This window comes from Haliaeetus albicilla, chromosome 6, assembly GCF_947461875.1.
Source record: "Haliaeetus albicilla chromosome 6, bHalAlb1.1, whole genome shotgun sequence".
NCBI classification, from domain to species: Eukaryota; Metazoa; Chordata; class Aves; order Accipitriformes; family Accipitridae; genus Haliaeetus; species Haliaeetus albicilla.
In genome coordinates, this window is record NC_091488.1 from 19,882,861 (window position 1) to 19,896,491 (window position 13,631).

Here is a 13,631-nt window from a genome sequence, read left to right on the forward strand (position 1 = left end):
CCCTTTACAGAGAAAAGAAGAAAACTACCAACCTCTACCACTCATCCACTTGGAAAAACACGAGGAACAATGTAAGAAGTGTGCTCAGTATTCACTTTTCCCTACTTTCCCCAACTGGGAAAGAAACCAAACAAAAAAACACAAAGAACAACCACCCCCGCAAGCCAACACTATCTCTCCTGTAAATGAAGTCCACAGATTGCTAGCTCGCTGGCTGGCATTGCGCAGACACTGCAGCAGTTTCTCCTTCCAAAAACAGGAGGACACTGTAGCATACTGGAATGAACTGCTGCTTAGGAATATTTGATAAGTGTTGACAGATGCTGACTTTCCAGTGCCAAACACCATGATCAGCTTATGCAGACTCTCAGTCACTGAGTGACTTCGGTTTTAGAAATGGAAATTTCACTATCACATAAATCAGCAGTACTTGCTAAGTTTTGAGAACTGAAACCCACATTCATATCAACAAAACCCTAGTTATATTCCCTTCTAATGCAAGTGTGCATTTTGCAAAGCTCTTTTGTGAAGTATGTTGTAGAATGTGCATATGCATGTGTGTTTATAAACCCAGCCCAAAGAAGACCTAAAAACCCAGCAATCACACACCATATGGACAGCCCTACCTTCAACACCCCTTGCCATCATTCAATTTCTTTACAGAAGCCCAAGTAATAAAGTTTGTACCCAATACAGTGAGAGTAATAGTAGCCTCTCCCAGGCGTTGCCCCTCTTCACTCTTTGCACTGATTTCACAGCGGTAGGTTCCAGAATCCTTTCTAGTCACATTTCTAATACGGATTCCTGTATTCAGCATCTCTGCTCGGCCTCGAAGATCACCTTTAAGGGGGAACAGACAGAGAGGTTTCTGCTCTTTGCTTAGAGCAAATGTCTACGTCTCATTGGCTTGTTCTGAAAGCACGTACAATTTATGAACTATTGCTCATTTGTTCAGCATTAGTTATCTATCACCAAGGAGCAATGTGTAAACCCCCTCCCAAGACAGTAAAAACCTTCCACAACTTGTCCATTTAGTACAAAAAAAAAAAAAAAAAATCAGTTCAAAAACCCTACATCTTTCATACATTTTCTAGTTGGAAGATGGAATGCTTTTTTTTCTGCAGATATTTCAAGAAAACATGTATAGCAGTAGCCAGGTGACAAAAAAGACATCATTTTCCACTAGAGGGATAGCAATCACTTACTTAATTACCTTACAGAAAGAATTTTGAGTGAGACCACAGCAAAGTATTTGACATTTTAACTTGGCAAGAAATACTTGATGGATTTTGCAAAGATATGGCCATCAGGCTTCTTACAATGAGGGTTTTTTTTCATTTTACAGCTTGTTATGAAATTAAAGTTACATGCACATGCAGAACCACAAGTTCCAGTGTTTCTCTAAATTAAACATATGCAGAAAAGCCCAAGGTCATGAACAAGACCAGCACATCTTGCAAGCTCTACAAACTAACAAAATTGCTGTGCTTTTATTTTATTTCTCAACCTTCATTTATTGTGTACAAGGTACCAAAGACCCATATTTACTTCAACACATAAAGCTGAGGTAAGTCCTTTTCAGAACATATAAACAGAAATGCCACTTCTGAAAAGAATACAAATAATTTAAAATATACAGCTGCATTTATATTTTATGTATATAAAAATTGCTGCATTATTCATACCTCCAGGTCTACAGAAGGCTTCCGAAATGTCTTTGTAGGATAGGAGTGCAGAGCTTAGAGTAGTTTGTGGAAGGTTATATTTGAATGTAATTTCATTTTTGAAAAACGTCAAGGAAAGTGCAGTGCCATTTTTCTTAGTCTTGAGTTTTATTATATTTAACTTCATTAAAAAGGTAACTAATCATTGACAATTTTATTAAGAAATGCTTTTTTTTCCCCTTGGGGAAGACTTCTTTTCCTCAAAAGGACAGCTGTTCAGTATGAAGAGTCAACAGCATTCTCTTTCAGTCATTTTCCTAATGTTATTCCCCCCAAAAGAGTTGATATCTATGCTAGAGAGTGACATGTTAAACCATCAGTCTAAGTTTGTAGTACTGTACCTGTAAATTCACCATTGTAGTACACAAATGAGACTCCTTGAGACTGGATTTTCTTCCATTCTATTCTTAAGCTCATCCCTTTTGAAAATTTGTGCTTGCAACTAAGAATAGCCTCTGGGGGCGGGGGGGGGAAGAACACGAAAGAGAAAATTAGAGACTTTAGCATTGTTTGGTACACATTCAGGCTCCATGAAATTAATATTCCCCCTTCAAAAGAACTTGAGCAGTGAGCAAGGGCCAGATCTACTTCTCAAAGTGATGTCATCAGACCATCTCCACATTTACATAAACACAATGAGGAAACAGAAACTAGTAATTTTCCCATACTTCAGTGGCCTTTGGATCAAACTTCAGGTGTTGGGGACTAGATATTCCCATGTTGGATGGGCACAGATTCTGTATTACTACCGTCATTTTAGGTTTAAATATTCTCATCAGTGAGCAGACCACTATTAAAAAAGGACTCTGACCCTGTTATCAACAATATTTTGTGAATTACCATTCTGAATTCAGTATCAGTAGTTTAACTTGTTTAAATGTGTAACTTATGCAGATGGAAAACATACCAGTAAGATGGTTAAATATTCTCCTATGTAAGTTAGGTATTTAGTTACAATTTCACACTAGTTATTGTTAGGGTATGTGGAAGGTGAGAATCTGCTTCATTAAGGTTTTCTAATCAAGGACCTTTTCAATGCAAAAGTGGTAAAAAGTAAAGGGTGCAGTAACAAACAAAAACACAGAGACACAAACATGACAGACAGGGACTAACAGAGACGATGACAAAGACCATCAGTGTCCAAACACACTAATCGGACTGTGGTGTGGGCAACTGGAGCGAGTGAGAGACTCTCCATCAGTAGCTGGAGGGGCCACAGATGTTGGGAGTGTGTGTTGGTGAGCCTCACAGCACGTATGCCTGGAGTGCTAGCTTGAGTAAACTTAGGGCCACCAACTGGGGGTGTAGGCACCCCTGGGCTTGTGGTGCTGGCTTCTGGAAGTGGGGGTGTGTGGTGTGTGTGCAGCATTTGTATCTTCCCTAAACCTGGTGTGCCTGGAGGTGTAATTCACTAGCAAACTTCAAGCTGGGTGAGCTGATGAGTAGGGCAGGGGTAGCAGATAGGCAAAGGGGCTGTTCTGGTAGTCAGGGGATCCAACAACACGCTTGTGAATCTATAGAGTGTTGTGTGAGGTCTTTCACCACTGAACTTCACTTGCATCATAGTAATTGTGGTCTGTGGTCAAGCCTATAGTTATTATGGGGGAACCAAAGAGGGAGAGAAGACATTACAAACCGTATAGGTGAGTTATTGGGAAAAACTCAGTGTTTCAGTAGTTCCATTGTGCATGGAACAGCATGCTGAAATATATATTTTATTTTTTTTTTTCCCCAGTACATAACTCTTAAGTCAAGGTATTAATAAGATGTTGGGAGACAACATCAGAGGAAAGAATCCAACCACACATCTGACTGGCTCCAAATCTATTAATGAAATAAAATTTAGTATCTCCCAGAAATTTCTGTAAAAGAAACAAATACAATATTGGTCTTGCCACCTTTAGGCTGCTTATCTTCCAATATAGGCCAGAGTATTGAGGATCAAAAGCCTTTGCAGTTTTGGCAATGCCTATCTAGCTTTCAGGAGACAAACAACCACCGCTCAAACATACAGTCAATCTGCATTTACCAGCAGGCTTGCTTCCAGTCTCGGCAAACACAGCTGAAGGGCAATTAAGAGCTAATGACAGATCTACCCACTCACCCTTTAGAGTCTGATTTCCCAGGTCTGTTCTGTAGGGAAACAAAAATCTTCAAAGGGGCCATACTGGTAGCCTTCGTGATCTCTCATAGGTGAAAAAATGTCCAGACTTGAAAGAAAAATTGAGGCAGGAGGGCATTCTTTGCCAGAAACATGTTACATACACACTGGCCTCTTCGAAAAACATGCTGTGCCCTCAGGAAGCCCGAGGTTCCTGACTTCAGGTTGAGTGGATGGGTGGAGGCTTCCTGAATCTTAAGATTTGCTAAAGTTTCCTTTCCATTTTGTTTTTGTATCTTTCTAACAAAGAAAACCCATCATTCAAGCTCAACTTGCTTTTGCTACTGACCTTGTGACAGCTGGCTGGTCTCATGAGCTGGTCTATATTAGTTGACATAGAGGCAGCTCAGCTGAAGTGTTCTCAGCTGAACAAGTCACCTCCGTCTTGAATGAGCTGCCCCTTTCTTGCATGCCACATTTTTTCATTTCAGAAAAAGCTAGCATCGATGACCTCCCACTGATCTTATTTGGAGAAAGGGAACAGAATGGAAGAAAGCGAGTGCATGCAGATACAACATAAAACCCTCCTTAGTTATAGTTCCCCTCTCCTGCTTTTTCCCATACTAATGGAGTCAGTGAGAGGTATTTTCCAGAACAGGTCTACTTGACTTGCATTAAGGTAGGCCCACAGGATGCTGTGAATCAGCACAGGCTCTGCGAGGCCTGGAAGAACCTTCTGGGATCTTGGAGAAGTCTGGGCAATGTTTAATTTGGATTTACATCTGGTCTGGAAGCTATCATTTGGTTATAGAATCATAGAATACCTCAAGTTGGAAGCGACCCATAAGGATCATCGAGTCCAACTCCCTGCTCCTCGCAGGACTACCTAAAACTAAACCATATGACTAAGAGCGTTGTCCAGATGCTCCTTGAACTCTGACAGGCTTGGTGCCATGACCACTTCCCTGGGGAGCCTGTTCCAGTGACTGACCACGCTTCTCTACAGTAACAGGAGTTGGAGGAGAAAAGAAAAATGCATTTCAGATCAGCTGCATTCAGCTGAAGAGCTACATCTATCAGCCCCTGCCATTTGCTTAGTGCTGCTACAAAAAAAGAACTCACCATGGCGTCTGAGCTATGTTAAACTGATCTCACTCTATCATGAACAGATAACAAAAAACCAAAAATGCAAGCCATATATCATATAACAAGACAGAACCTAATCAAGCTTTAATATGACCTGAAGAGCTTCCCTCTCCTCTTGCCTGTCCTGAGCTCTAAATGTATTAAAGAGTTTCTTCCCCCAAAATTACAAGAATACTTGACAGGAGCCCAGCTAACAGCTTTAGAGACCTCCAAAATATTTTATTATTACCTCAAAACAGATGAATAAAACCTAAAGTTCAGCAAACAGTTCTTTCAGTTCCCAAATTCCCATCTCTCTCCATTCCAACCAAACCCAACAAACAAACAAAACCTGCCACATATCTCATATACACACTACTAGGATCCCTTTCTCATCTACCCAGCAAACATCAGGTTTTTCTCCCTGCCTCCTTAACTTCTCTAGCAAATTACTGGAAGTCATTTGTCATTTTACATATGACATATACATATATAAACAGCCATTATCGTTACTGACAATTAAAAATAGCCATTAAATTATAGTTACTGACAACTAGCTGACTTACAGTTGTTCGCTCTCTAGTCCCTCACTTCTCTGTCTTGTAAGTTAATTAATGCTTCTCCTTTCTATCAGTTCCCATCATTTTGGGTCCAAGAAAACCAGGCAGAAATTACAGAGTGAGCTACCAGGACTGACAAAGAAGTCAGAGAATCACAGAATAGGTGAGGTTGAAATGGACCTCTGGGGAGCGTCTAGTCTAAGCCCACATCAGCTAAGAGAAAAAGGGGACAAGACCAAGATTACACAGAGACTCAATGGAGAGAGTAGAAGCAGGACCCTTCAGGAAAGAGGAGGACAATCTTAACAGCTGCACAGCTTCTGTATACATAGTTTGCATGTATTGTGTATATATTAAAAACAATCACAGCAATGCCCATACAGTACCCTTAAACTCCTCTGCTTTTACGTTTTTGTTATCCGTTTCAATGGAAATTCCAGATGCTCTACGATCTGCAAGGGGACAGAAAAAAAAAAGACAATTCAGCAATAAACACCTGTAATTCCATATGTGCTTCGCAGCTACAAGCAACATTTTCAAGACCTCCTTACACTGGACAGATTAGATATTGTCTGCTAGACAGAGCACGCACGGTACTAAGAGCTAGACCAGGGCTGGCCATGTAGGTGGCCTTGAACAATTCATCTTTTCCTCTCCATGCCCTGGCACCTGTAAAAAATAGTAATCTTTCTCTTTTACAATAGCATGATAATATTTACATGTGAGAAGTTCTATATAAACAGTAGGCGTTGTTTTACACTAGGGTAATGTCTCAGCCTGTTTCTAATTTGGGAGACTTGTATTAATCCCTAAGTGTATTTTCCATTGTATTCCTATTACAAGGCAGGCATGTTTACTGGAGAATACCATGTACAGCTTCTACAAGGTAAAAAAATGCGTGCAGTAATTGGCGGTTACCTCAAATTCTGGTTGAAATGAGAGGGAAAACATTAGTCAACATTTCTATAGTTTTGTATCAAAGAGAAAAAAACCCCATACATTCTTGGATATCTCTTGTATTGGGAATACTGAAATTCCAGAGAGAACAAGTGAAGTAACCACTAGCCCTATATCAACCCCCACCCAGCTACCTCCTCCCTCATCGCACATCACTACACATCCTCTCTTAAGAGCTGCTCTACTCCCAGGAAAGGACTCCGCTGTGTTCCCTCATGATTCAGAAGCATTCCTGCAAGGCCCAAGAGTCGGTCACAGTTATTCCGATTACTTCATGGTGGGCTACAAGACTACCAAGTGCTTAAGAACAGCTAAATACTGTTGTTTACACTGGTTTGTTTACATTAACTTTTTTTTTTCCAAAAGCATCTCAAGTTCCCTTTGGTTTAGGACCAGTTTTGAAGACAGCATGGACACTTCTAGTGCAGCCATTTCCTCCACCCGCAGCAACCAACAGAACAATTGCTACAGAGGGCATGAACAAGAACTGAGCGCCTCTCCCTATCAACAATATTTAGAAACACGGCTTGTTTAAAAGCATAATGTTCTTCTGAATGATAGGAACTAGTCTTGCTTCACTCCTTTTAGTCTAATCCTGCTATTTACCTCTCTCACGTACACAGACCTCCTTTGTTCATCCCTAAAGAATTAATTTCCCTTTCCCCTGCCTAAAGGGGGAAGAGTTGCACACAGCCTAGCAGATGGATGTCCAGTCTTGATCTGAAGATATGAACAGACCAAGAATCTTTTGCTTCTTATTGTTTTCTTTTGACAGCTGATTACTTCTATTGAAGTGTGTGCCTCATTTCTCACTTGAGTGAGTCCATTTGGGCTTTCAGCTATGGGTTCTCACAGCTCTGAGTCAGCATGCTGTTTTCTTTGTATGAAGGTACCATCATAGAATGGTTTGGGTTGGAACGGACCTTTAAAGGTCATGTGGTTGAACTCCCCTGCAATGAGCAGGGTCATCTTCAACTAGATCAGGTTGTTCAAAGCCCCATCCAACCTGACCTTGAATATTTCCAGGGATAGGGCATCTACAACCTCTCTGGGCAACCTGTTCCAGTGTTATGCCATCCTCATTGTAAAAAATTTCTTCCTTATATCTAGTCTAAATCTGGCCTCTTTTAGTTTAAAACCGTTATCCCTTGTCCTATTGCAACAGGCCGTACTAAAATGTTTGTCCCCATCTTTCTTGTAAGCCCCCTTTAAGTACTAAAATGTCACAATAAGGTCTCCCTGGAGCCTTCTCTTCTCCAGGCTGAACATCCCCAACTCTTTCAGCCTGTCTTCATAGGAGAAGTGCTCCAGCCCTCTGATTATTTTTGTGGCCCTCCTCTGGACCTGCTCCAACAGGTCCATGTCTTTCTTGTGCGGAGGACCCCAAAGCTGGATGCAGTACTCCAGGTGGGGTCTCACCAGAGCAGAGTAGAGGGACAGAATCACCTCCCGTGACCTGCTGGCCACTGTTCTTTAACTGTGGCCCATGATACAGTTGGCTTTCTGGGCTGCAAGCACACATTGTCTACTCATGTCCAGCTTTTCATCCAACAGTACCTCAAAGTCCTTCTCCTCAGGGCTGCTCTCAATCCCTTCATCAACCCTGTGTCAACCGCACCACTCAGCTTGGTGTCGTCTGCAAACTTGCTGAGGGTGGACTCAATCCCACTGTCTATATCGTTGATGAAGATCTTAAACAGTACTCATCCCATACACCATCATGGCTGTCTTCTCAATTAAAGATCATTCCTTATTGTTCAAGTCTGGCACTACAGAGGGAATTCTCCATCCAAACTGCTCCTACAACCCTTACCATCCGTAATTGTCTAGTTTTTTTCAGCATTCTTTAAAAATACAGATTGCAGTTCTATTGGTATCTGTAACCATTGCCTTGAGTCATGGAGCAACAGTCAGAATAGGTATTTGAGTCCCTGGCACTGTAGCAAAAGTTCAGTTACTCATTCACTGCATCCTGTTGTGATGGGTTGACCTTGGCCAACTGTCAGACACCCAGCCAGCCACTCTCTCACTTCCCCTCCTCTAAAGTGACAGGGAAGAAAATAAAATTAAAAAGCTCATGAGTCAAGAGAAAGACAGGGAGATCACTTAGCGATTACCACCACAGGCAAAACAGACTCAACTTCAGGAAAATTAATTAAATTTATTGCCAATTAAAAATATAATAAGTGCAGCAGTTGTGAGGAATAAAGGTTGTGGTCAGTCCATAACAGCTCCCCTCTGCTGCTTCTTCCTCTGCACACTTTTCCCATGCTCCAGTGTGGGCTCCTCTCTGTGGGCCACAATTACTGTCAGGACCCTGCTCCAACGTGGATCCTCCATGCACTTCACCTTCCTTCAAAGCATATCCACTTGCTCTGGTGTGGGATTCTCCACAGGCTGCAGTGTGGACATCTGCTCCAGCGTGGTCCTCTATGCGCTGCAGGACAATACCCACTCCACAGTGGTTTCTCCACAGGCTGCAGGGGATCCTCCCCATCTCCCCTCGGTGCCCACAGGGCTGTTTCTCACCCTTTTCCCCTCACAGCCGGGCAGCGTTTTGCCCTTTCTTACACAGGCTTTTTGGAGGCTCCGCCGTGGTGGCTGCGGGGCTGAGCCGTGCTCCGCGGGGGGTCGGTCGGAGCCGGCTGGAACCGGCTGTGTCCGTGTCCTGGTTTCAGCTGGGATAGAGTTAATTGTCTTCCTAGTAGCTGGTACAGCGCTATGTTTTGAGTTCAGTATGTGAAGAATGTTGATAACACTGATGTTTTCAGTTGTTGCTCAGTAGTGTTTAGACTATAGTCAAGGATTTTTCAGCTTCTCATGCCCAGCCAGCAAGAAGGCTGGAGGGGCACAAGAAGCTGGCACAGGACACAGCCAGGGCACCTGACCCAAAGTGGCCAACGGTGTATTCCATACCATGGGACGTCACATCCAGTATAGGAACTGGGGGGAGTGGGGGTGGGGGATCGCTGCTTGGGGACTAACTGGGTGTCGATTGGCAGGTGGTGAGCAATTGCCCTGCACATCATTTGTACATTCCAATCCTTTTATTACTGCTGTTGTCATTTTATTAGTGTTATCATTATTAGTTTCTTCTTTTCTGTTCTATTAAACCGTTCTTATCTCAACCTACAGGTTTTGCTTCTTTTCCCGATTTTCTCCCCCATCCCACTGGATGGGGGGGGAGTGAGTGAGCAGCTGCGTGGTGCTTAGTTGCTGGCTGGGGTTAAACCACGACAGTCCAGCTCGAGGCAGCCCCAGCCTCTCCTCACAGAGGCCACCCTGCAGCCCCCCTTGCCAGGGCCTGGGCACCTGCACCCCATACCCCTCTATTACTCTTCAGAGTTGCTGCTTTCTAGATGCCTCACCATCCCCTTGCCCGCTTCCAAATGTATGTCCAACATTTCTTGTTTCTAAGAGCATACAGCTTCACACCTGGCAATGTAAAGTGAATTTTCATATATGCACATTACCAAATTTGTGTGCAATTATCCTGTCCTTCATATGTTTTATCATCACCTTTGCGTTACCCTAAAATAGTTAGAGCAGAAATTTATAATATGAAAATAAGTAACAAGTGAAGATGACAATTCCAGCAATGCCATTTACGTACCCTTAGAATACTGAAATAGCAAAAAATATTTGCATTACAAATAGTGCTTGGAAATTTTTTTCTACCCCATCAAGAAAGGAAACTTTCCTGCTGAACTTTTAAAAAAGAAATTAAAAAAAACCCAAATGACCCCCCTGCCATTGAAACCAGAGGAAGGAACCACTTCTCCAGAACCTCCCAAAGTAACCATTACTCCTTGTGGTGGTACATTCCCCCTCCTGGGCTGTTCTATGATCTCAGGAAATCCCATTAGGCCTTAGCATTTGTGTAATGAGTTGGGTGGTTAAGCATCCCTTGACTGTACCAGGAACTTTTGCATGGCTAAGGCGGGGAGCAGCACTGACCGTACCAAGGACCCCTGTTACCTGGCAGAGGTGGGGATATGGGAGTAGGAATATTAGTCATCTCCTGACAGCCTTGGAGCATCCCTTATCTGGTTTTGGTTATTCCCTGACAGCCTTGGAGCCTTCCTTATCTGGATCACAGCTCATGTGAAAATGGTACCAGTGCAACTGGAATTCCAGTAATTTGCTGAAGACTAAAGCAAATCATCTCGTGAACCTGTAAACAGCTGTCCTAAGTGAGGCCCTTTGAGCTCTCCGGGACTGCAGCAGGCTGCAACCAGCATCTCCCTCTGGGGGGGACGCCTCTCAGAGCTTGCAAACTCAAGAGTTTGCGAAAATCAGACGACCATCACCAGAAGCTGATGATGGCACCTAGGCTGATATCCTTTGCTCCCTGAGGCTCAACCCTTTGCCCATTGAGAAAAATGCTGAGACAATTGATGTGAATATGTTCACTGAACTCAAGGGGAATTTTTAACAGGTATACCTTTGCTTCATTTATATATATGTATCTATCTCCCTCTTAGTATCTGTGTGCATGCGTGTGTGAATTAACCCGGGTATCCTATAGCAAGTATAGTATAAATATTGCCTTTTCTAAATCCTATGATTCACCTCAAACTGTGAATGAACCTCAGACTACTCTTACACACATAATTCTCTTAGACGTAAACTGTTGACCAAGTCTGGGACTAGGAGTGGATCCAGCCACCCCTAAGCTCCATCAGGAGTTTAGAAAGCAAGGGGGTCTTCTCTGAACCTCATGACTCAACAGAAGGGTCTCCCCTATCCTTTCACATCCCCGATCTCTGCGCAAGTCATGAAAAATCAATTCTAACTTGATTTTTTCTTGTATGTTTCTCTCTTACCCTTTTGCGTCTTCGGTCTCTGTATAAATAATTCTAGTTTTATTCTAACTTGATTTTGTTTCATCCATGTATTAAGTAATAGAGTGAATCTTGCCATCAAACTTGAAGTCGTGCTTTTATAAATTCCTATTAAATCATTTTTGTTAACACCCTTGACGGTGATTATTTAAGCGGTTTAAACCACTCATTTTTGCAACACTCCTGCGTATCCATACAGAGCCCATCTCCTTGTTTTTGTCCAAGCTTGGTCTAGAATAAAGCCTGAAGTCATTAAGTCATTTTCTTTTTAATGTATTAAGCCCTATTTAGATTTATGGAAAGAAAATTACCTTTTGACTTTTACCCAAACCACATTGTTTCTAGAACCAGAAACCACCCCCATATCCTATATGCCAATAGGTAACAAATCATGTTTATCTACTGAAATAACATCTTCCTTCATGTGTTCACGATGGGGAGGAACATTTTGTTCTGAGGCTCTGACAGCAGCTAACAGTTGATAAGTAGGAAGCATTTCTAAGACTCCAGTGTGTGGGTAAAGCAATTTATAAATTATTGGCACATCAACCTTCTCTGTCTGGACACAAAACACGTCAAATGCATGCAATTCACCACTGTATTACATTCATTGTTTCATGGACCTGGAAATTTCTCTCCTTCTCTTTAATACAGTTGTCACGCAGCTCACTGTCATGGTCTAGGTATTCATAAGCTAGAAGCCACAATAAGTAAACATGTTTTATGACTTCCAGGACAGGATCGTGGTACTTACTTCTCACTATGGAAGTTATCACAAAATTACATTGCATACTTTGTATTGGGAGCTTGCAATTGCAGTTTCCATATTTCCCCTTGCATCAAGGGATTTACAGAATACACAAATATCCTGTTATGCAATAAGTACAAAATAAATCAGAGAAAAAGAAAGAAGTTCAACATACACACAGCCCTCATCCTCACACACACAAAACACACACATAGATGACCCTCTTCAAGAAGCAGTAGAGTCTGAACAGTAACTTAAGGTAGTGCAGAGATAGCTGACCAAATTAAAACCATTATATATTCCAATCAATCAAAGACAGAAGAGGTCTTTAAAGCTAGAGCATCTTTTCCTTAAAATGTCCTTTTAGAACTGCCTCTGCCAATTACTCAGAGTTCAAGATTTAAGCTTTGGATTTTAATTCACCATATAAAGAGCAATAGTGAAAAGATTACCTATTACTGTACTAGTAAACGTTCTGTTCATCAAATGCTTTTATATAGACTGAAAAAAAACCCTACTCTTACATGTCAGTAACTTCATTCGTTTAGAAGTAAACCCCAAAAATACACACTTTCCATTTGATAATCACTCACACAGCTGTAAACTGATACTACTAGCTGGAGGAATCATTAAGGAAAAGCGTATTAGTCAAACCAAATCAAAGGAAACAGTGTGCCTGGAGGAAATTACATGAGAACAGAATCAAAACAAAGTTATAAGTACAAGAGAAAAAGCAGTCTTGTGGTATTTGTTTTGCCAAGTTCTAAATAGCAGGTGGTCTAGAGCAAAGCCTAACAAAGGATTTCAGAGGATACTGTAAGTTTAGGAAGTTTGATGTCCCAAGAATAAAGCAATAATGAAGCCAGTTCTCTTACTGAAATCCTTGAAAGAGAATAGGAAACCAGACATCTGTTTGGCGTTAGCATCCTTCAAACATGTGACCACCTCAGGATAAATCATCGGCGACATGCTTAGATGCTGATGCAGACTTCTCAGCTATGTAACTACCTACCATGAGGTACTTAAACGATACCTAAAGTTTTGCCACAGTCCCATCATCTAAACACTCATGTCTGTTTTGGCTCTCTTGTTGCCATATTTTTTTCTAAGAGAAGTACTCCATAGATTACATAGTCCACAAATGGGGAAGGAGGAGGAGAAGCTATCTACCTTTGGACAGAATTAGTTGTGAAACATCTTAAAAAAAAACCCCAAAACAAACAAAAAAAACAAACCACACATCACTAACTCCCATTCTTCTTAGTAGTCTAAGATGTGGTTGCTAAAACCGAAAGGCTACCAGCGTTGGTCATGATGGAACTGGCACGCTAGACTACATTAACTCCAACAGTTAACAACAGGCAGCCAGAGCTCAGACCCACCACTCTTCCCAGCCACGTTGCTGTCAGTGGTCAGTGTTTAAGCAGCCTTCATCTTCCATCAGTTCTGCTTGGTAAATGCTAACCTCCAGCAAACATGCTGGAGAGAGACTGGGAGTATTCACAGCCTCTGCAGGAGTCTCCTGTGCTGGCCAGAGTCCTTAACCAATCTCCGAAACTGGTGATTTAAGCA

The 13,631-nt window shown here is 42.0% G+C and overlaps 1 protein-coding gene across 1 annotated transcript in view; it reads right to left on the bottom strand.

The window, feature by feature from the left end:
* JAM2 (junctional adhesion molecule 2) overlaps positions 1-13,631 on the bottom strand; it is a 40,433-nt gene that overhangs the window by 9,334 nt on the left and 17,468 nt on the right. The window contains exons 2-4 of the mRNA XM_069785311.1: positions 5,897-5,962; positions 2,066-2,179; positions 688-840 (exon numbers count right to left, since the gene is read on the bottom strand). Of these exons, the coding sequence (XP_069641412.1) occupies positions 688-840; positions 2,066-2,179; positions 5,897-5,962 (333 nt within the window). The remainder of the gene's footprint in view (positions 1-687; positions 841-2,065; positions 2,180-5,896; positions 5,963-13,631) is intronic.